A 23,134-nucleotide genomic window follows, 5' to 3' on the forward strand; every position below is an offset into this window, starting at 1 on the left:
TGGGCTGAAAGACCTGTTTTAGTGCTGCATTTTTTTTTTGTTCTTTGTGTATGAATCTACTATCCCTTTGAACACCTCCCCTTTATCTATTTTTATTTAATCCAGTTTCTCCCTTGTTAAGTTAATTAATATTTTTGAATAGGTCTCACGTTTTAGCTGACAATTAAATATTGGACTGGATAAAGAGGAAAAAATATTCCATATACAGCTTTGTTCGGACTCTGCAAAAAAAAATGAAAGTCCTCAATATTTGCTAGATATGATATTTAACAATATAATTATATTTTTTTCCCAGTGACATATGGAATGACCAGTTCAAATACTTACTACTACACCAAGGTCATGTCAAATCTCTTTCTCTCAACTGCAGTAGATACAGGGGTCACCTTCCAAACTATTCGCAACATGGCTGACTTTTGGAATGTAAGTAGAACTAAGTATAATGTTTTTGTATTACAACAGTGCAATATGTAAAACATCATGGATTATGCCAGAGGGTGTTGTTCACTCATGCATAATGCTCGAAAATACTCAGAATTTACATTTGGCGAGAATGTGGATGTTTTTCTGGAATCCTGGCCTAGAAAGATTTATTAAGGCTGTATAAAATGGAAGAGTTTGGCATATAATATGTGTGCAAGGCTTGCCAGAAAACTAGTTCAATCGTGAGTGAGGATTAAGCAAATGAACACAGCGTGGGAGTGGATGGAGAACTCGGGTAGGCCACAGATCACCGGCCTGGGAGAGAAGAGGGTGACGGCGGAGTTGGAAAACAACATCTGATAAAGAGGCATCAAAGGATGGAGAAGCTTAAGGGGAAGGGATGTTGAAGAACAGTATGATTGGGTGGAAAAGTTACTGGAAAAATAATCAGCAATCAGACAGTTCTGTGGCAGCAGCAATTCCTCAGCATTACACCCGCAGGCCTGTTTTCAAGTATGAGCCTTAAATTTGTTTGATTAATTCAGGCAAGCTGTCTCGGCCATGTGCTCTGTAGGTTATTAGGCACAATAACCAATAGGTGCTCTGTCTCTTTTTCCTCAGCTCAGTTGGATATTGCTGAGACTGATTTTCTTAGAATAAAGCTATGAACCCTGTGAACAATGAACCCTAACTTGCTGATCCACACAAGCTACTGCTAACATTTCAGTGTAGTCTTCAGGTGAGCTGCACTGCCAGGAGTGTCACCATTAGGTTGAGAACCTTCATTGGGTTTATCATGCGTTTTGCATGTTCAGAGGTTATGAAAGGCAATACATAAATGCAAGCTTTCTCTGTTCTGCATTTTAGTATTGGCTTCAATTTATAGGCTGAGGCATTAAGTATACTGTAAGAGTTGAGACATAACTTTGCAGTCATACAAAATATTAGTTGGTCACACATACTGTACTGTGTACAGTGATGGTTGTCGCACGACTGGTTTCAACATCAAATGATGTGGTAGTGCTGGAGAGTGTGCAGAAGAGACTCATCAAGATGTTACCTGGATTGGAGTGCTGAATTTATCACAATAAATTGGCGAGACTGAATTTATTCTCACTGGAACATAGAAGCCTGAGGGTTGACCTTTTAGAGATTTATAAAATATGAGGGACTTGATAGGATAGGCAGAATCCATTTCAAAGGGCAGAGATTTAAAACTAGATGGCATAGGTTTAAGGTAAGTGGAGGGACATTGAAGGGAAATTTAAGGGGTATGTTTTTCCACATAGAGTGCAGTGAATATTTGCAATGAAATGCCAGAGGAGCTAGTGAAGGCAGATACTGTTACAGTATTTAAAGGGTGTTTGGCCAGGTACTTGGATAGAGACAAGTGATGATGCAGGCAAATAGAATTAGAGTAGATAGTCATCATGGTTATCATGGAGGAGCTGGGCCGAGAAAGCCCATATCTGTGCTGCACAGTTCTACGATCCTTTGATCCACTGTGAGTCGCATGTCGTAAATAGGAAATGAAGAAGCAGCTAATTGCATTTGGGATTAGCAAATAAAAGTTATATAATAGACACAGCCATCGGGCATTCAGTTTCAATATTCATATTCACTGAGTGCATGGAATGCGTTTTAAAGATTTCACGTATTTATTGAATTGATGGTGAGATAAACAGCAAAATGAGCAGATGTTTACAATTGTGAATGATTTGCCTGCTTAGTTGCTGAATGATGACGGATGTTCATTAAGCAAACATGCCCACATAAAGTCCAATTGTATGTATTGTGTAAGCTTGTGTGAGATGTTTATGGCGTGTGCATGTGCATGCATATGTGTATCTGCCTGTTTGTGTGAATATGTGTTTGAATATTTCTTTCATTGAAACACTTTGCTTGTAGCTTCAATGCCTCCGATGTACCTTTACAAGAACACACATATCCAGACATTATGCAGGTTTTGATTAAGGTTTAGGTTTTGGCTTATTATAGTCACTTGTATCGAGGTACAGTGAAAAGCTTTGTTAGGCAAGCTATCTAAACAGATGAAATATGTCATGCATAAATACAGTCAAAGCAAACTCAAGTCATTGAGTCATACGGCATGGAAACAGGCCCTTCGGCCCTACTTGCCAATGCCGACCAGCATGCCCTATCTAAACTAGTCCCACCTACCTGAGTTTGGCTGAAATCCTTCTAAACCTATCCTATCCTGTCCAAATGTTTTTTAAATGTTGTGATAGTACCTGCCTCAGCTACCTCCTCTGGCAGCTTGTTCCTATAAATACTACCCTTTGTGTAAAATAATTGCCGCTCAGGTTACTATTAAATCATTCCCTGCTCTCCTTTAACCTGTGTCCTCCGGTTCTTGATTCCCATACTCTGGGTAAAAGACTATTATGCATTTACCCTATCTATTCCTCTCGTAATCTTATACATCTCTAGAAGATCACACATTATCCTCCTGCGCTCCAAGGAGTATTGTCCTCGTCTGCCCAATCACTCCCAACAGCCCAGGCCCTCAAGCCCTGGCAATGTTCTCGGAAATCCTCTGCACTCTTTCCATCTTAACGACATCTTTCCTATAACCAGATCTGAACAATACTCCAAATGTGGCCTCTTAAATAAAGGTACAATGTTAGCTACACTCTAGTCCTCTGGGATCTTGCCTGTGGTTAGAGAAGATGCAAAAACCAAAGTCAAGGCTCCCACAATCTTTTCACTTGCCTCTCAATAACCTGAGATAGTGTCCTGAGCTCCTGCCTAATAATGTTGTTGAAACAAGGATGCTGGTTTACCAAAAAAGGCACAAAATGCTGGAGTCACTTAGCGGATCAGGCAGCCTCTGGAGATTTTTGTTTTTTGATAATGTGACTGAAAAGGTTGATGAGGGCAGAGTTGTAGATGCTGTGTATATATGTATTTCAGCAAGGCATTCCACAAGTTTCTGCATGGCAGGTTGCTCTGGAAGGTTTGATTGCATGAGATCCAAGGAGAGATAGCTGAATGGATAGAAAATTGGCTTCATGGAAGGAAGCAGAGGGTGATGGGCTGAGGTCTGTGACTAATGGTGTGCCTCAGGGTTTGGTGCCCACTGCTGTTTGTCATCCATGATTTAGATGAGAACGTATGTGGCATGATTAGTAAGTTTGTGGGCTGAGGAATGGTTGATGGCATTTAATACAGAGAAATGTGAGGTGTTGCATTTTGGGAAGTCTACCAATGGCAGACCTACAATGTAAATGGTAGGGCTCTGGGGAGTGTGGTGGAGCAGAGGGATCTAGGAGTGCAGGTACATTGTTCCTTGAAAGTGGTGACAGAGTAGATGGTGGGGGGGGGGGTTCAAAAATCCCTTTGGCATGTCAGAGTATTGAGCTTGGAAGTTGGAAGGTCATGTTGCAGTTATAAAAGAGGTTGATGAGGCCACATTTTTGAATATTGTATTCAGTTTTAGGCGCCATGTTCTTGGAAAGATATTGTCAAGCTAGAAAGGGTGCAGAGAAGATTTGTGAGATGTGGCCAGGAGGCCTGAGCTAAAGGGAGAGGTTGAGCAGGTTAGGACCTTATTCCTTGGAGCGCAAGAGGACGAGGGATGATCTTACAGAGGTGCACGAGATCATGAGAGAAATAGAGGAATAGATTGGATAAACTTTTGCCCAGTCTAGGGAAATTTAAAAACCAGAGGACATAGGTTTAATGTGAGATTTAATATGAACCTAAGGGGTAACTTTTTTACACAGAGGGTATTGGGTGCATGAAATGAGCTGCCCGAGGAGATAGTTGAGGCAGGTACTAACACATTGTTTAGAAATATTTGGACAGGTACATGGATAGGCCAGGTTTGGAGGGATATGGGCCATACACAGGCAGGTGGGATTAGTGTCGATGGAGCATGTTGAGCGGTGTGGGCAAGTTGGTCCGAAGGACCTGTTTCCAACAGTATGACTCTATGACACTGATCATTAGCAGCATACAGTTTGTGAAAATGTTGTCATGTTTCTGTTGAAGTTAATGGACATTGATTTGCATGGCTCTGAAACATTCAACTGTTTCAGCCAATGCTCTTTTGGGATCTTAATCAAGTTTCAGTGGGAAAACAGCAGCAGGGAGCCCTGTTGTCCCATTTTCTCATATGTTTGCATTCGATTGTGCTTTGCTCTGACCAATGATTCACAAATTTGCTAAGAATATTAACCTGTCAGTATTACACCAATGAAAATTTGTAAGCGAAATAATGTGTTGAAACATTCGAAGTGATAAATTTAATGTTCACTTCTGAAGTTTACACCAATCTGTTTCATTTAACACTTTCATTTTATGTTCAGTATGCACAGGGCCCATTGCTGAATGGATTGTACTGGACCAAATGGTACAACAGTGATTTGATTTCACATGGTCCTCATTCATTTATTTACTATGAAAATATGCTTCTGGGCGTTCCCCGAATCCGACAGATCAAAGTCATGAATAACTCCTGTGTAGTTCACAAGGACTTTAGAAAAGACATTATTGGATGCTATGATATCTATACAGCAGACAATGAAAATAAATCACCAATCAAGAATGGAAGTGCGTGAGTATAATCTTTTTACTCAAAGAATGGATTGCAAACATCATTGCAACTTATAGCTGTACTACATATTGGTATTTTTTTCTACTCTTCCTCAAAAGGCGGAATCATGAGTTCTGATTTTAATTGAACTCCACTCACCTTAACAATCTGTTCCAATGGTCAGTCTCTGAATGTGGGTGGGTGGAGCGGTTTTGTGATGGGACTGAAAGTATAAAGCATCACTCGATGAGAGAGTGATCCATTCTCCCTTCTAGAAAAGTTCTCAATCGTGAGCTTCAGCTGTTCGCAGCAGTAAAGATGTCGAAGCTATGCAAGACATCAATTGTAGCTTTTTTTGTTCCTTGTCTGAAAATCCTGAAAAGATTTCTGTGCTTAGAGAATTATACAATTGCATGTTTTCTGTTGTTCATCATGAATTTGCTCTGTGCGTAGGTGGACTTACTATTCCGAGAAAGAACTTGGAGGTTCCTCACACTGGGGTAAAGTAACGGTCTATAGTGGTGGTGGTTATTTCCAGGATCTCAAGACAAATATGGATGAAAGTGGTGTAATTCTGCAAGACCTAAAGGATAACCTGTGGTTGGACCGGGGAACTCGTGCAGTTTTCATTGATTTCTCAGTGTATAACGCCAACATTAACCTCTTCTGTGTGATAAGGTAGGTCCTTTCAAACTCAATTACCCCACATGGGTTACAGAAATGCACCTCTAAAGGATTCACAACTCAATTCCCAAAAATGTGAGATACAGAACGAAGTTTGGCCTCATGAATTTCCCGTGAAGAAACTCGACACAATTTCTGCTTCAAGTCACATAATTTATGTGATTCGTGTGCAGAAAGCAAAACTTCACATAATGGGGATATGCATTGCAGACCAGTTTCTCGCAATGCACCCTCCCTCCCCCTCCCCCCTCCTCCTCCCCCCCCTCCCCCCTCCTCCTCCCCCCCCTCCCCCCTCCTCCTCCCCCCCCTCCCCCCTCCTCCTCCCCCCCCTCCCCCCTCCTCCTCCCCCTCCCCCCTCCTCCCACTGTAGTGTTTAGATTTGCTTCCTTGAATACGTTGAAAAGTTTAGTTAATTTAATTTACTCAATATCTCATAGATACATTTTGAAGTCGAGTGAACGTAGGAATGTCATGCATACACGCAACCACATATGCACACGCACAGACACAAATACGCATGCACAGTGCTGAACAAACTCGGTGTGTCAGGCAGCATCTGTGGAGCCAATGGACGGAAGACGATTAGGGTTGCGACCTTTCTTCGAACTGATTGGAGTGGTGGGGGGGAGCGGCGGGGAGAAAGCTGAAAAAGAGAGGGGTGAGATAAAACCTGGCAAGCAATAGTTGGATACAAGTGAGGAGGGTGTTGATTGTCATATGACTGGTGTCATTGACAAAGCTGAATATGAGGTGCTGTTCTTCCAGTTTGCATGTGGCTGCACTCTAGCAATGTAGGCGGCCAAGGTCAGAAATGTGAGTATAAAAATTAGGAGAGTAAAAATGGTTAGCAACCGGGAAATCCAGAATGCCAAGGCAGAGAGAGCGCAGGTGTTCAGCGAAATAGTTGCCTAGTCAGCGCTTGGTCTTGCCGCTGTAAAGGAGGCGACATCAGGAGCTTCGAATGGAGTAGATGTTTGAAGAGGTGCACGTGAATCCCTGTCCCACCTGGAATTGGTGCTGGGATCCCTGGAGGAGGGAGGTGTAGGGACATGTGTTCCATCTCCCGCGGTTGCAAGGGAAAGTAACTGGGAAGGGGACAGGTTGCATGGGAAGGGATGAGTGAACCAAGGAGTTACGGAGGGAGGGAGAGGTGTGTGTGGAAAATGGAAAGGGGTGAGGACAGGAAAATGTGACTGGTGGGATTGCAGTGAAGGTGGCGGAAGTGTTGGACAGCTGCTGGTATCGAGAATAAAAAACGATTGCTGGAAACGTTCGGTAAGTCAGGCTGCATTTATAATGAGGGATCCCTTTCATTGGGGTGTAAATTTTGACCATTTTTTTAAGGTGCAAAGAAGGGTTGGCAATGCAGGGATCAGGAGGGAATGTGGATGATATTGTAGAGATGCAGTTCTCACTGTATCTGATGGCAGTAATGTCAGATGTAAGTGAGTGATAAAGGCTTGTTTAGAGTAATTGACTGGAGATTCCTGAGAAGATGTAGGACAGGGAAAGAGTAAAAAATGGTGGAGCTTTGAGATACAAACACATAGTTGCTCCAAATCTGAAATAATTAGGAATGCTGAAAGTACTCAAAGTCAGTCAGCAACTGTGGAGAAAGAATGCAACTGCCCATACGAACTAGCCTGTTATGATATCAACAGGAAAGGGTGTTTGTCTGAAATTATTGAACTAACTGCTGAGTCCTTCAGGCTATAATGTGTTGGTCAGAAGGTAAGCTGCTTCTCTCTGAGCTTACATTGGGTTTAATTGAAAACATTGTAAGACACCAAAGGCAGAGAGAGGTTGAAGTAAACATAGAAATTAAGTTACAGACAACTGCATGCTCAGAGTGACCCTTGCTTATTAAATGGACGTGGTCCCTAAAGTAGTTATCTAAATTGGCATTACTTTGGCTCACCCTCACATGTTTAGCCTGGTTTGAAAATCCATACTGGACTTGAAAGATTAAAGAGGACAACCAAATTGAGATTGCATGCAAGATTGGAACAGAATTAATCAGTTTTGTGGGCAAGGATTCCAGGAAATAACTCGGGGGATTGAAACGGTTTACATATAAAAAGGTATAAAAAGTTTATTTTTAGTTACCTGCTCCTTCCCATGAGACGTCATTGTGTCAGGAGAGCATTGCCACATCACAGACATTAAAAAAAATACTCATATTCACCCTCCTTAAGCCCAGAACGTTTTGGCTAAATTTCAATAAGGACCAGAATTTTTCACTTTTTTCATTTAGTCTAACCATTGCATGGAGGGAAATTATTTCTAGTTATTTTTTAACATTGTTTTGGCCAAGAAACATGATGTATATGGTTCTCTAATGGGTTTTATTCTAGTTTATTTAGAGCCATTGGTTCCATTCACAGAAGGTACTTATTTGAACTATTCCTGCTTTTTTTTAAAACAATTTGTAAAAATACATAGTTGCATGGTGGCAGTACAGAGGAATTAGATCTTTTAAGTATTTAGAGTCCATGCTTAAGATTTTGCCTTGGGTGCATCTGGTACAATTTATGGGCGGCATGGTGGCGCAGGGGTAGAGTTGCTGCCTTACCAGGTTTTGGTAAGAGACCTGGTTTTGGAGAGACCAGGTTTTGATCCTGACTATGGGTACTTGTCTGCACAGAGTTTGTATGTTCGCCCCGTGACCTACTTTTCTCCGGTTTCCTCCCCCACTCCAAAGACGTACAGGTTTGTAGGTTCATTGTAAAAATGTATAAATATAAATTGTCCCCCGAGTGTGTAGAACTTGGGTTTAAGTTTAAGTTTCCGGAGATTACTGGTGGACGCGTTGGGCCGAAGGGCCTGTTTCCGCGCTGTATCACAAAACTGCACTAAACATGTCTCATAGTCCCTAGATAGACATAATCCCTTACACATATTTTCAGTCTTCAAAAAGATGTGGTCAGGTGCCAAAGATGAATACTTCTGAAAGGTTTTCAGTGATTATTATTCTCTTGTGTTGAAGGCTTGTGGTAGAATTCCCTGCAACAGGTGGTGCAATACCTTCCTCACAGTTCCGCACCGTGAAACTCATCCGTTACGTCAATTCCTGGGATTATTTTATCATAGGCTGTGAAATAATCTTCTGCGTCTTCATCCTTTATTACATTGTGGAAGAAATATTGGAACTCAGGATTCATCGACTGCAATACATCAAATGTGTTTGGAATTGCTTGGACCTGGTGGTAATTCTGGTGAGCTCCTATTTTCATTCTTCTGTGATAACGTAGCACAGGAATAGGCCTCCTTGGCCCGCACGTTTGTTCCAAACACAGTTCCAAGTTAAACTAATCTCGTCTGCCTGCACGTGATCCATATCCCTGCAATCCCTGCATATCCATGTGCTGATCTAAAGGCCTCTTAAACATAATTTTCTTATCTACTTCCACCGCTACCCCTTGCCTCCAGCAAGTAGCAGCAAGGTCAATGTGCATTTACGCAGCATGTTTAACATGACAAAACTCTTACACAAAGAAGCGTTATCACACAACAAAACGGGCACAATGGCGCAACGTTTCGGCTGTAGCTTCACAAAGATTTCTTCCGCATTTGGAGTATTGCAGATGCAGCTCTGGTCACCTGGTTCCAGGAAAGATGTGGAGGCTTTGGAAAGGGCACAGAGAAAGTTTCCCTGAATGATGGCTGGGTCAAATTTCACTGTACCTGAACTGGTACATGTGATAATAAACTGACCTTGAAACCTTGATGAGGTGGTATTAGGGCAGCACAATGGTAGAGTTGCTGCCCTACAGTGCCAGAGACTACGGGTGCTGTCTGTACAGAGTTTATACGTTATTCCCGTGACTGCGTGGGTTCTCTCACCTTCCAAACAAGTGCAGGTTTGTGGGTTAATTGGCTTTTGTAAAATTACAAGGGGAATAGATAGGGTAGACAGTCAGAATCATTTTCCTAGGATAGAAAAATCAAATGCTAGATGGCATAGCTTTTAGGTGAGAGGGGAAGTTTAAAGGAGATGTGCAAAGCAATTTTTTACACATAGGTTGGTGAGTGCCTGGAACGTACTGCTGGGGGTAATGGTTGAGGCAGCTATGAGAGTGGCACTTAAAATACTTTTGGATATGTATATGCAGAGCATGGAGGAATATGCATTATGTGCAGGTGGATGAGTGATTGTCTAGACATGTTCAGCATTGATATTTTGGGCCAAAGGGCCTGTTCTTGTGCTGTACTATGTTCTTTCTATAAAATTAATGAATATTATTTTCCATTACAGATAGACAACTAGATTTTATAAATGTACTGACTAACAAGCCAGTGTTCGATTTTTCTGTTTCAGCTCTCTTTACTCTCAATAGGATTCCACATTTTTCGAACTATTAAAGTGAACATACTGATGGGCGCATTGTTGACAGATCCAGTAATCTACGCTGACTTTGAGTTCTTAGCTTTTTGGCAGACCCAATACAATAATATGAACGCTGTCAACTTGTTTTTTGCTTGGATCAAGGTAGACAACATTTCTAGTTATAATGAATAAATCAACAAATTCTGGATATTGCATCTTCAGATTTCTTTGTATGTTCTAACGCATTTGAGCTACTTTTTTGAGGAGTGATGAAGGTCATTTAGTGATGAAGGTCAGGGTAGGGCTGTGGATACTGTGCTCGGACCTCTGTTGTTTGTGATATATATAAGTGACTTGGACATAAATGTTGAGGGGAAGACCCTTAACAGCACCAAATAGCAACACAACGTGCTGGAGTAACTCAGTGGGTCAGGCAGCATCTCTGGAGAACATGGATAAATAAGTTTCCTGTTGAGACTTTTCTTCAGAAATGGAATTTGGCAGGTTAAGTGTAACTGCTCAGGTTTTATTGATTATTGGACTGATTTAAATCTGTAGCTCATCGTGAAAAAATGTTAATTAAGGCTCAACCTTAAACTAGTTCACTGGATAGAGAATTGGCTTCATGGATGGAAGCAGAGGGTGTAAGGTTGTTTTTTGTACTGGAGGCCTGCCACCAGTGGTGTGTTTCAGGGATTGGTGCTGGTTTACATCAACAATTTGGATAAGATTGTAACACTGCGTGATTAGAAACGTTTGGATTATGGAGAAAGGGAATGGTGAGACCAAATAAATATTTAAATACAAATCTTAATGAGGCATTGGTTGACTGGAAGCCAACATGAGTCAATAGCCTCAGGATGGGCTGGATCTGATAGGGAGTATTGTCATCAAATTTTTGGATTACTACCAGGCCATAGAGGGTAGACCAAGAAAATCTGGTCATGCTTGCATTGAAATAGTCTTCTAGAAGTGATAAAGACAAGGACTTGGGTAGAGTAGCAGGTGATCTGAGACAGTTAAGGAAGGGGCTTAAGTAATGACATGTGATGGAACTGGAAATAGACAGTCTTAATATTGGCACAGATATGTGATCTGGTGTACAATCTGGAGTAAAGAATGACAATTTACTTAACAAAATGGTTTAGAAACATAGAAAATAGGTGCAGGACTCGGCCATTCGGCCCTTCAAACCAGCACCGCCATTCAATATGATCATGGTTGATCATTCAAAATCAGTACCCCATTCCTGCTTTTTCCCCATATCCCTTGATTCCTTTAGCCCTAAGAGCTAAATTAACTCTCTCTTGTGAGAGATAAAATATCCAGTGAATTGGCCTCCACTGCCTTCCGTGACAGAAAATTCCACAGATTCACAACTCTCTGGGTGAAAATGTTTTTCCTCATCTCAGTCCTAAATAGCCTATCCCTTATTCTTAATCTGTGACCCCTGGTTCTGGACTCCCCCAACATCGGGAACATTTTTCCTGCATCTACTAGTCTGTCCAATCCTTTAAGAATTTTATATGTTTCTATAAGATTCCCTCTCATCCTTCTAAATTCCAGTGAATACAAGCCCAGTCGACCTATTCTTTCATCATATGTCAGTCCCGCCATCCCGGGAATTAATCTGGTGAACCTATGCTGCACTCCCTCAATAGCAATAAGGTCCTTCCTCAAATTAGGAGGCCAAAAGTTTTGTCTTAGTTCAGTTCTGAGGGAAGGGAAATGACTCAATGAATAGGAACAGAGTTTGTTATGACCTTATCTCTGTGTTAATTACAGAAATTATTTTCTCAATATTCCTCTTATTTTAATCAGATTTTCAAGTATATTAGTTTTAACAAGACAATGACTCAGCTATCCTCAACCCTGGCACGATGTGCGAAAGACATTCTTGGCTTCGCAATTATGTTCTTCATTGTATTCTTCGCCTATGCTCAGTTGGGATATCTTCTGTTTGGAACCCAAGTGGCAAACTTCAGTACCTTCCTCAAATGCATGTGAGTATTTTACTGCTTCAGGCCACATATAAATTATTTGATGAATATGTCACCTTGGCCACAAAAATCATAAATCAATTGTCTTTATCCTCTCCAGTAAATTGGGGGGGAAAATCTGGTAAGGACTTCATTGACAGATTTCAATTAGAAATTGTTAATTACATGTAAGATTGTTCATGTGGTTAAATTTTTTCTGGAAAGTAAAAACAGCCACTCTGGTTTGCAGTAAGGCATCCACTGTGATTGGCAGTATCAGGCCGACAATGGGAACTATAGTTTGTTTCTATGGATGGCATGTACGTATTACTAGGGTTGTTTCATCTCCACTATCAACACAATGCCTAACTAAATATGATGCCAGAGGGAGGAAACAAGCCAGAAGATTTTTTTTGGAGGGAGGGGTGTGGGGGGAGAAATAGGTGGGTGTCCAGGTGGGGCATGGGGAGGGAAGGGGGGGTTAAGAGGCTCAGGACAGAAAGGACAGTGTGGGGACAGGAATGGCAGTTCTTACCGACTCCGACAGTTATGTGGACTTACCAACTCTCACAGTTATCTGGACTATACTTCCTCTCACCCTACTCTCAATTCCATCGTCTCAGGCCTGTCTGCTCCCATGATGACACTTTCCGAACTAGGACATCCGAGATGTCATCTTTCTTTGGTAAATGTGGTTTTCGCCCTTCTGTTCTATATGGATCCCTCAGCTGCATCTCCTATGTGTACATAGTTCTGCTCTTGCTCCCCCCTCCCCCAGATGGAACAAGTATAGGGTTCCCCTGGTCCTCACCTTTCACCTCACCAGCCTCCGCATCCAACACAACATACATCGACATTTTTGTCACCTCCAACGTGATCGCACTGCTAGTCACATCTTCCCATCTCGATTCCTTTCCGCCTTCTGCAGAGCCCACTCCCTCCACAGCTTGGTTCACTCATCCATTCCCACCCAAACCGCACCTTCTCCAGGTACATTCCTATACCACCCTACATGTCCCACCCTACACGTCTCCCTGTACCACCTCCCTCAGTTCCATCCAGGGACCCCTTCCAGGTGAGACAGAGGTGCACGTGCATCTCCTCTAACCTCATCTACTGCATCCAGTGTTCCCGATGTACATCGGCAAGACCAAGTGTAAACTCGGTATCGTTTCGCTGACCATCTGCGCTCAGTCCGCCAGGTCTTATCGGATCTCCCCGTTACTAACCACTTTAACTCCCTGAGTAAAGCCACACGCAAACTGGAGGAACTGCACCTCAATATTCCACGTGGGTAGCTTGCAACTCAGCAGTATGAACGTTGAATTCTCCAATTTTAGGTAACCTCCAACCCCCCCACCTCCCAACTTTTCTCTCCCATCCCCTTCCCTCCCCTGTGCCCCACCTGGACTCTCACCTATTTCCACCACCCCACCCCACCCCACCCCCCCCCCCCCACCGTTAATTTCCACCCCCTGTCTTCACAATCTGCAACAATCCTGTCTCACACCTACTGTTCTTATTTCTGGCCTTTGTTCGAACCACCTGCCAGTCAAGAACACCCCCCCCCCCCCCCCACCTCACCTGTGTCAATCTGCCATGCTTTGTCCTGCCTCTTTTCCAGCTTTCTTCTCCCCCCTACAATCTGTCTGAAGCAGTGTCTTGACCCAAAACATCACCTATGTTCTCCAGCGACACTGCCTGACCTGCTGAGTTACTCCAGCACTTTGTGTCCGATGATGCTTTCAGCTCTCTTTTTTTTAATCAAACCCTCAATATTCCATGAAATTCAGGGTTCCTTAGAATTGTTTTCTGACTGGTCACATTCATTGCAACACTTTGGCCCAGATCTGTCACTGTATAGCTTTTAAATGTTCCACTTGTCAGATAAGGAATTACATGCAAGTGGGTCCTCCCACTCCAAGTAACTGGGGAACTAAATTTCAGGAGCCCAGCCAATATAGAAATATATTGTTTTTCCACCTCAGTTTGGAAATTCAAGAGATGTTGAAGAGCCTAAAGTATTAATTGATGAAGGTGAGGAAATATTCATGGAACATTAGAAACATAGAAAATAGGTGCAGGAGGAGGCCATTTGGCCCTTCGAGCCAGCACCGCCATTCATTGTGATCATGGCTGATCATCCACAATCAGTAACCTGTGCCTCCCTTCTCCCCATATCCCTTGATTCCACTAGCCCCTCGAGCTCTATCCAACTCTCTTTTAAATCCATCCAGTGAATTGGCCTCCACTGCCTTCTGTGGCAGGGAATTCCACAAATTTACAACTCTCTGGGTAAAAAGGTTTCTTCTTACCTCAGTTTTAAATGGCCTCCCCTTTATTCTTAGACTGTGTCTGCTGGTTCTGGACTCCCCCAACATTGGTTACATTTTTCCTGCATCTAGCTTGTCTAGTCCTTTTATGATTTTATACGTCTCTATAAGATCCTCTCTCATCCTTCTAAACTCCAGTGAATACAAGCTTAGTCTTTCCAATCTTTCCTCATATGACAGTCCCTCCATCCCAGGGATTAACCTTGTGAACCTATGCTGCACTGCCTCAATAGTAAGGACGTCCTTCCTTGCCATTGTGGGGTCTTTATCCAAGTCGGAATAAGCAATGCTGCCCATAGACCGGTGGCATGTGATCTTGGGGCAACTTCAGGAACTGTGTGGGATGGAGTGGTGCTCAGAGGAGACATATTTTGGGATATTGTTGGCTCTGTATTGCCATGGTTTACCCACTACCCACAGGGAATACTCGATCAGATATTTATTTGTGTTTCTTCATCTAATTCTGCTTTAATTCTTTTAACAGTTTCACTCAGTTCCGAATAATCCTTGGAGACTTCAACTTTGATGAGATAGACAATGCCAACAGAATCTTGGGTCCAATTTATTTCGTCACCTACGTTTTCTTTGTCTTCTTTGTTCTGCTCGTAAGTTGCACCTTGTATTGAATTACATATAAATGATGGAAACGCAAGAAGAGAGATTTGTCAATTTGAAGGTGGTGGTCGAAAATTTCAGAGGTAGTCAGAACACCAGAGAATGGATGGATCTTAAATGGCACTGAGTAAGAAAAGGGTCATTACGTTGAAGTTTAAATATTCCTGCTGAGCTAAAGGGCATCAGGATCAGGGCATCAATGTGGTGTCCTAGGAAAAATTAGAAGATAAATTTGGTTGACTTTATTAGAGGTAAGCATATTTCCTTCTGGCATAGGAGGCCATTCAGCCCATCAAATCCATGCTGGTTCTCAGAGCAATCCAATGAATCACATTCCCTCCCTTTCTCCCTGTAAACCATTCTCTCTCATATTGTCAGTCGTAGAGTGACAACAGGCAACAGGCCCTTCGGCCCAACTTGGTCATGCCAACCAAGTGGCCTTCCTGAGCTAATGCTATTTTCCTCCATTTGACTCATATTAATTTAGTTTCGTTCTTTTTAGTTTAGAGATACAGCTCTGTATCTCCAAACTAAACCAAATTAAGAAGTTTCTTGCAAGCAGGGATGAGGGATGGATCGCTTAGAAGACCAATCTTCACACTGAAGTTTACCGGTCAGGAGCCAGCCTAGCAAAATGAGAATACTCCATATGATCAAGTAATGATGAGGGCCGGACCATTATCTGTCCACTGCTCAATGCATGTGATTCATTGGATTGCTCTGAGAACCAGCATGGACTTGATGGGCTGAATGGCCTCCTATGCCAGGGCCAAATCAGAACATTTAATTTTGCGTGTCTCGGAAGCAAAGTAAGAATTTTGTAGATATGCACAATGGAAGGGGAAGAAGTATTCATACTAATTAATTTAATCATTGCATTAACTACTTTTTTTCTTTCAGAATATGTTCCTGGCCATTATAAATGATACATACTCAGAGGTGAAAGCAGATCTTTCTAATCAGAGAAGTGAACTTCAAATTACTGACATCATTAAACAGGTTTGTTTTCATATGACAATATGAAATGTAATAACCAAACAGTTACAGTTAGACAAGTAATAACCAAACAGTTCGAGTCATATAATTATACAGCCGAAACGTCGCCCATTCCTTCTCTTTTTGGGTCTATCTTCAGTTTAAACCAGCATCTGCAGTTCCTTCCTACACGAATCATACAGCCCAGCTTGCCTATGCCAACCAAGGTGCCCTATCTTCACTAGTACCAACTGTCCGCGTTTGGCCCATAATCCCTCTAAACCTCTCCTATTCATGTACCTGTCCAAATGTATTTTGGACAGCGGTAGAGTTGCTGCCTTACAGCGCCAGAGACCCGGGTTCAATCCTAACTGGCTGCATGGAGTTTGTACGTTCTCCCTGTGACCACATGAGTTTTCTCTGGAAGCTCCAGTTTTCTCCCACATTCCAAATACATACAGGTTTGTAGGTTAATTGGCTTCTGGAAGTTACCTCTGGCCTGTAGGATAGCATTAGTGTATGGGTGATCATTGTTTGGCTCGTACTCGGTGGGTCGAAGATCCTGTTTCCACACTATATCTCTAAACTAAATGTTATTATTGTTTCTGCCTCAACTTCCACCTCCGGCAGCTCATTCCAAATACCCACCACCCTCTGTGTGAAAAGGTTGCCCCTCAGATTCTTATTAAATCTTTCCCCTATCACCTTAAATCTATGTCCTCTGGTTCATGATTACCCTACTCTACTGAAAGATTCTGTGCATCCACCCTATATATTTCACTCATAATCTTATACACCTATATAAGATCACCTTTCATACTTCTACATTCAAAGGGCTAGCCTGCCCAACCACTCAAGACCTCAAGTCCTGGCAGCATCCTTGGAAATCTTCTCAGCACTCTTTCCAGATTAACAATAACTTTTCTAATGCAGGTTGAACAAAACTGAATATAATACTCCAACCGGCCCCAATAGTACCTTGTTACAGCTGTAACATAACATCCCAACTTCTGTATTCAGTATACTGGCCAATGAAGGCCAATGTGCTGAAAGCCTCCTTGCCACTGTGGCAATTTTGTGATGCCTGTGTTCAACGATTAATACCACTACATGGTGGTTCTCTGTACTTTTGTGACAATGATTTTTAACTTCTTTGGTGAAATAATGGGCAGAGAAATTTCACATGAGAAAGCATTGTTGTTCATCACCTGTAAGTACTAGATTTATGTATTTTATATCCTGTTTTAATTTTAGGGGTACAATAAGGCTTTGATGAAAATGAAGCTGAAAAAAGAGCGAATTTCTGATGTGCAGAAAACTCTTCAGAACGGATCCAATATGCTGAATTTTGAGGATTTTCGAAGCAATCTCAAAGAGTAAGGCTGAAAATATATCTAATTACAGGGCAAGTTTAAAATGGAATCATTTTTTCAGGAGATTTGGAAAATTATTGATAAAAATATTCCAGAATTCCCAATTTACATGCGTTGTGTGTGTGCAGGATTTCTTAAAATCAGGCTTATGAATAGAAAGTAAAATAAAAATGAAAGTAATAGAAATCTGAAACAGCATCAAAACAACGATGGAAATGCAACAGCCTGAACATTCATGTATAATATTATGAGAGGAATAGATTGGGTAGATGCACAGAGTCTCTTGCCCAGAGTAGGTGAATCGAGGTCCAGAGGACATAGGTTTAAGATGAAAGGGAAAAGATTTCATAGGAATCTAAGGGGTAACTTTTTCACACAAATTGTGAATGGAACAAGCTGCCAGGGTAGGTAGTTGAGGCTGGGACTATCCCAACGTTTAAGAAACTGTTAGACAGGTACATGGATAGGACATGTTTGGAGGGATAGGGACCAAATGCAGGCAGGTGGGACTAGTGTAGCTGGGACATGTTGGCCGCTGTGAGCAAATATAGACAAAGGGTCGGTTTCCACACTGTATCACTCTGTGACTCTATGACTCTAATTGGATGGTACGTTCCCATCTCTCCTCCTGCAGCATTGCCAGAATTCAGTTGTTTAATGTCAGTCTTTGACACCTGACTGAACCAAACTATCGTTGAAGGTGCACGTTCACCTGACATTGTTGCTGCAAATTTGGTGTGGATTGGGCTTATGGTGAACAGGGCTCGGGATGAATTCCTCCCAGTGGACCACATTGACTCGAAATAGATTTAACTTATCTATGCATTCAGTGCTGAGATTGCAGTGCTTTGTGCTCTCTGCTGGCAGCAAGCTCTTGACTATTGAGTCAAGACTATTGGCTATGGACTTAACATTTGCCAGCCAGAAAAATGTTAAGGGTAATAGGCATATTTCACAGTGATTGCCTTCACTGTCATTTCATAAAAGGGACAATTTTGCTTTCATGTATAGGACAGTTAGCAACACTGACCAATGTGGTGGGAAGATCTTTATTCCACTTTCTCAGGGTTTATGGGTTACTGTCTTTTACCCTCTTTTATCTTTGTCAAGTTCTTGCTAGTTCTCCTGGCTCAGGACAGATGGATTCTGTGTGGAGGGATACTAACATGATTTGTACTCTCGAAATGAAACAAGAAAGGCTGTCCAAGCCGGGGTGGTGACAGTCATGTGAGGACCTGCAGGTTACAGCTGGCATGTGGGTGGTGTGATGTTGCGCAGAAAAAAACATTGATTTCCCAAAACGCTCTTCCCACTTGGACCATCCAGTCTTTTGGTCATTTAGTTGCAGGTCGCCCAATGGTTCTGTATTCAAGAATCCAATTATTTTTCAGCTTGGGCCACTCTGATCAAGAGATCACAGAAACCTTTGCAAGATTTGACTGTGATGATAATAAAATATTGGATGAACAAGAGCAGATGAGGATGAGGAACGAATTGGAAGAAAAGAAGGTAAGGAAATTAGATCTAAGAACATTAATTCACCAAGAATGATGTGCGAGCTTGAGAATATCCATTCATTGCCACTTGCATCTGATTTGTTTGAACTTAGCAGTGGGACACTCACAAATAATAACGAAATGTGGTTTCCTATGTATAACCTAATAGGGAAAGTAAAATAAATACTTGGATACTTCCACATATGAGAGATTTAGGTCCAAGGTTTGGCTGGACAAGCTGGGTTCATTCTCCTTAAACAGAAAAGAAAATTGCTGGAGTTCTGCAGGATTATGATGGGTTTAGTTAAGGTAAATGAGGGTCGATTCCAATAGCAGATAGTTTGAGGTCAGGAAATAGATCTAAAATGATCGTCAATAAATGAGGACGCAATGAGGAGAACTTTTTACACAGAGAATTGTGCTGATCTGTGAGGGTGGTGGAATCAATCAGGGTTTTCCATAGGGTCTCATTGGTGACCCTCGGACAATCCTTGATCAGATTTTGCTAGCTTTACCTTGCACTAAACGTGATTCCCTTATCATGTATCTATACTGTAAACGGTTCGATTGAAATCGTGTATTGTCTGGATAGCACGCAACAAAAGCTTTTCACTGCACCTCGGTACATGTGACAATAAACTAAACTGAACTGGAATTGGATAAGTTTGTTATGGAAATCATTTGATAGTCGACAGGAAAAGAGAAAGGAATAGGATTGCTCTGCGTAAAACCAGTGGATTCCTGATGGTTACGGTTTTAGGAAGAAATTGCTAGTAACCAGATCTAATGGTTTACTGGCAGCGTGGTTCCCCATCTCGAGGCACATCAGATGGAGCTTACATTACAGCCCTAATACTCATGGTGCTGTACATTTGCTCTTTCGTGTTGCAGGTAACTGCTTAGTATAAAATGGATTTCTCACTTTTAAACTGATTAATCAACTTAAAGAATTGTGGGATGCTGAACTGGGTGATCATTAGACAGCGGACTCGGTGGGCTGAAGGACCAGTTTCCATGCTGTGTCTCTAAACTAAACTAAACTAAACTAAATAAAACTAAACTAACAAATTAAAGAATTCTTCAGATTATTTCTCCCTAAAGGGGAAATGGGCAATCTTTTTCAAAATTATGATTGAAATTAAGATGTAAGGTCAATGTTTAAAAATACCACTCCAGGATGACACTGGGAAATTGGAACATTTTTAGTCAAACCTGCCACAAAGAACATAGAACATCAAACATAGTGCAGTACAGCATGAGAACAGGCCCTACGGCTCACAATATCTTTGCCGAACATGATGCTAAGACCATCACTTATCTACCTGCACATAACCCATATCCTACAATTCTCTGCATATCCATACGCCTATCCTAAAGTCTTTTCCCTGACACTGTTGTATCTGCTTCAACCACCACCGCCAGCAGCGTGTTCCAGGCACCCACGACCCTCTGTGTAATAAAAACATCATGCCTAGTTAAACTGATCTCACCTGCCTGTACATGATCCCGATCCTTCTATTCTCTCCACTTCCATGTGCCTATCTAAAAGCCTCTTAAACGCCAATATCGTATCTGCCTCCACCACCACCCCTGGTAATGCGTTCCAGGCCCCGACTACTCTCTGTGTAATAAGACTTGCCTCTCACATCTCCATTAAACATCTCCACAGACATTAAACTTTCCCCCTCTCACTGCCCTCTAGTGTTGGACATTTCCACCCTGGCAAAAAGGTTCTGAATGTTTACCCTGTCTGTGCCTCTCATAATTGTACGCACTTTCCAATAAGTCTCTCCTCACCCTCAGACATTGCAGAGAAAACAATCCAAGTCTATCCAACCTCTCCCTGTAACTGATTCCCTCTAATCCAGACAGCATTTTGGTAAACCTCCTCTGCACCCTCGCCAAAGCTTCCACATCTTTCCTGTGATGAGGCTATCAGAACTGCATGCAATGTTCCAAATGCAGCCAAACTAAAGTCCTATCGATCTGTGCCATGACTTCCTGACTCTTATATTCAATGCCTCTAGCAATGAAAGCAAGCATACCATATGCCTTCCATACCACCCTATCTACTTGTGCTTCCATCTTGGGGAGGGGGAGAGGGAAGGGGGGAGGGGGAGAGAGGGAGGGAGAGGGGGTGGGGAGGAAGGGGGATGGGAGGGGGAGGGAGGGAGAGAGAGAGGGGTGGGGGGGAGGGGGATAGGGGGGGAGGGGGATGGAGGGAGGAGGTGAGGAGGGGGAAGGAGAGGGTGCTACACCAATGCAGGAGAGGTTTGGGCCCAACGGGTTCATTTGGTCCAATAATTTCTAAACATGAAACTACTCTGAAGCAACAGCATGTTTGACATATGATGTGCTCTCTTCTTAAAACATAGAACGGCGCAGCACAGAATCAGGTCTTTCAGCCCATCATATCTGCTCTGAACACAGAGCCTGTGTAAATATGGTCCATATGGTCTCTCTCCCTCCATTCCCTGCCATTTCATGTGCCCGTTTAAATTCCTCTTACATATTTCTATCATAACTGCTTTTACTACCGCTCTTGGTCACATCTGACATTTCTACCCGAAGAAAACAGACTGACAATCTACCATAACTATGTACTTGTCATAATTGTATATATTTCTCTCATGTTGCCCCTCAGTCTCCAGTGCTCTGGAGAAAAGGATCCAAGTTTGTTCAACCTCTCATTATGGCTAATGCACTCAAATCCAGACAGTCAATGTTTCCTGCTCCCCTAACCAAGAGCACGGCTTCTGTGGGAATTAGGATGGACTGATGCCCGGATCTTGAAAAATGAAATGTTAAAAGAAGCAAAATTTGAATGATTTCCTGACTGCATATTATTTAGAGAGTAACATTTCTGATGACTGTGCATTCAGCTATTACTGGATTAAACTAGCATTCCGTTGATCGTGGATTACTTTAATATCTATTTTTATTTTTCATAGATTGCTCTGAATGCTAGAATGGAGAACTTTGGAAAGAACACGGATAATGCAACTGTTTTCAACCAGTCTGCTGAAAATGCAAAGAATGGCAGTAAAAAAACAAACGGCAGTGTGACAAATGAGGAGTTCCAAATGTACGTATCCAGGAGTGAAGTGGCAGATGCTAAAAGTAAAACCAAGTGAAGCATAGTTACCTTTATATTAAAATCTGTGTGTGATAATAGTCAAAGTATTTTCTGAACAAACACATTTCTCATTAGCAGCAGCATTTCATGAAGTATTGAAAATATAATACGATGTTATTTCAGAATGGAGCGCCGAGTTGTCCAGCTGGAACGTTCAATCAGCAACATCATATTTAAAATTCATGCAATCGCTGATAAACTTGAGATAATAGAAAAAAACAGAGACCAGACGGGACAGTTCGTACAGAATGTTAAAGAGGTAAAGCTGACCTTTCAATTGATCTTCCTTCATAAAATGTTCTCTGGTAAATTGTGAGAAAGAAAGACAGGGGTTTATTTTAAAATATTGAGTTGGTCTTAAACTCAAAGCTAGCAAGGTGAAACTCAAAAATTACAAAAAACTAAAGGAAAGAGACATGAGCTGAAACATGAACCCACAAGAAACTACAGAGGAGGTTGAGGCGTGAGCTGCTAGAGAAGCCCAGACTACTTCTTCATTAATATTTGACACATTAATATTTTAATCGTTAGTATAGCTCCATCAGTGCATGTAGTAGTATTTCTAACATAATTTACAAATGTATCCAGTCCGCAGTTTTGTTCCTTATTCCAATTAGTTTGTCTGATAATTCAATGTGGTCTCGTTGGAGCATTCATCATTCCAGACTGATGCATGCAGAGTAGAAACCTGCAAAGAAACAGAAACAAACCCAGCCTACCGCTGGTAGCGTTAATTAAGTTTCTCCTTTGTGGTTTATACTGCTTCGACTGCTCGAGGAAGAAAAAGGTGAGGGAGGTGAGTGGGGGTGGGTTGATGGAAGAAGGGTTGAGTTCTTGGTGGAGTTTGTGAGAATATGGCATTACACTACAGAAGCCACAACAATAATTGGGAATTTGTGTTCATATGGATAACGTACATTACAGAGAATTATTTACTTTCAAATGCATTTCATCGATTTGGCTGCTCATGAATTAACCCTCAAATTGCTTTCTCAAGGATGAAAAAAATGCTGAGAAACTGTAACATTCGGGAAAAGAAAAGCAGTAAAATCGGGATTCTGACTCGGCTCCACACTGAAATCATTGAGAAGAATTCCCTTGGTCACAGCCCGGTTTGGCTTGGCCAGCCCATGTCGATTTCATCTCAAATAATAAGCAGCAACCTTGTGCTAACACTCAAAAATAGGAGTTTCAGTTGGGCTCTTGTAACAATGGGTGGTACAGATGGTAGATGT

General features: G+C 42.0%; 1 protein-coding gene across 1 annotated transcript in view; it reads left to right on the forward strand.

Annotated features, from left to right (window-relative positions):
- The window catches only part of LOC144600812 (polycystin-2-like protein 1), a 36,242-nt gene that overhangs the window by 10,880 nt on the left and 2,228 nt on the right, over positions 1-23,134 (forward strand). Inside the window, exons 3-14 of the mRNA XM_078412703.1 lie at positions 296-423; positions 4,755-5,002; positions 5,435-5,659; positions 8,652-8,880; positions 9,984-10,154; positions 11,814-11,995; positions 14,789-14,909; positions 15,820-15,918; positions 17,149-17,270; positions 18,659-18,776; positions 21,715-21,848; positions 22,023-22,158. Coding sequence (XP_078268829.1) covers positions 296-423; positions 4,755-5,002; positions 5,435-5,659; positions 8,652-8,880; positions 9,984-10,154; positions 11,814-11,995; positions 14,789-14,909; positions 15,820-15,918; positions 17,149-17,270; positions 18,659-18,776; positions 21,715-21,848; positions 22,023-22,158 — 1,913 coding nt within the window. The remainder of the gene's footprint in view (positions 1-295; positions 424-4,754; positions 5,003-5,434; positions 5,660-8,651; positions 8,881-9,983; positions 10,155-11,813; positions 11,996-14,788; positions 14,910-15,819; positions 15,919-17,148; positions 17,271-18,658; positions 18,777-21,714; positions 21,849-22,022; positions 22,159-23,134) is intronic.

The sequence above is a fragment of the Rhinoraja longicauda genome, chromosome 16 (assembly GCF_053455715.1).
Source record: "Rhinoraja longicauda isolate Sanriku21f chromosome 16, sRhiLon1.1, whole genome shotgun sequence".
NCBI lineage: Eukaryota > Metazoa > Chordata > Chondrichthyes > Rajiformes > Arhynchobatidae > Rhinoraja > Rhinoraja longicauda.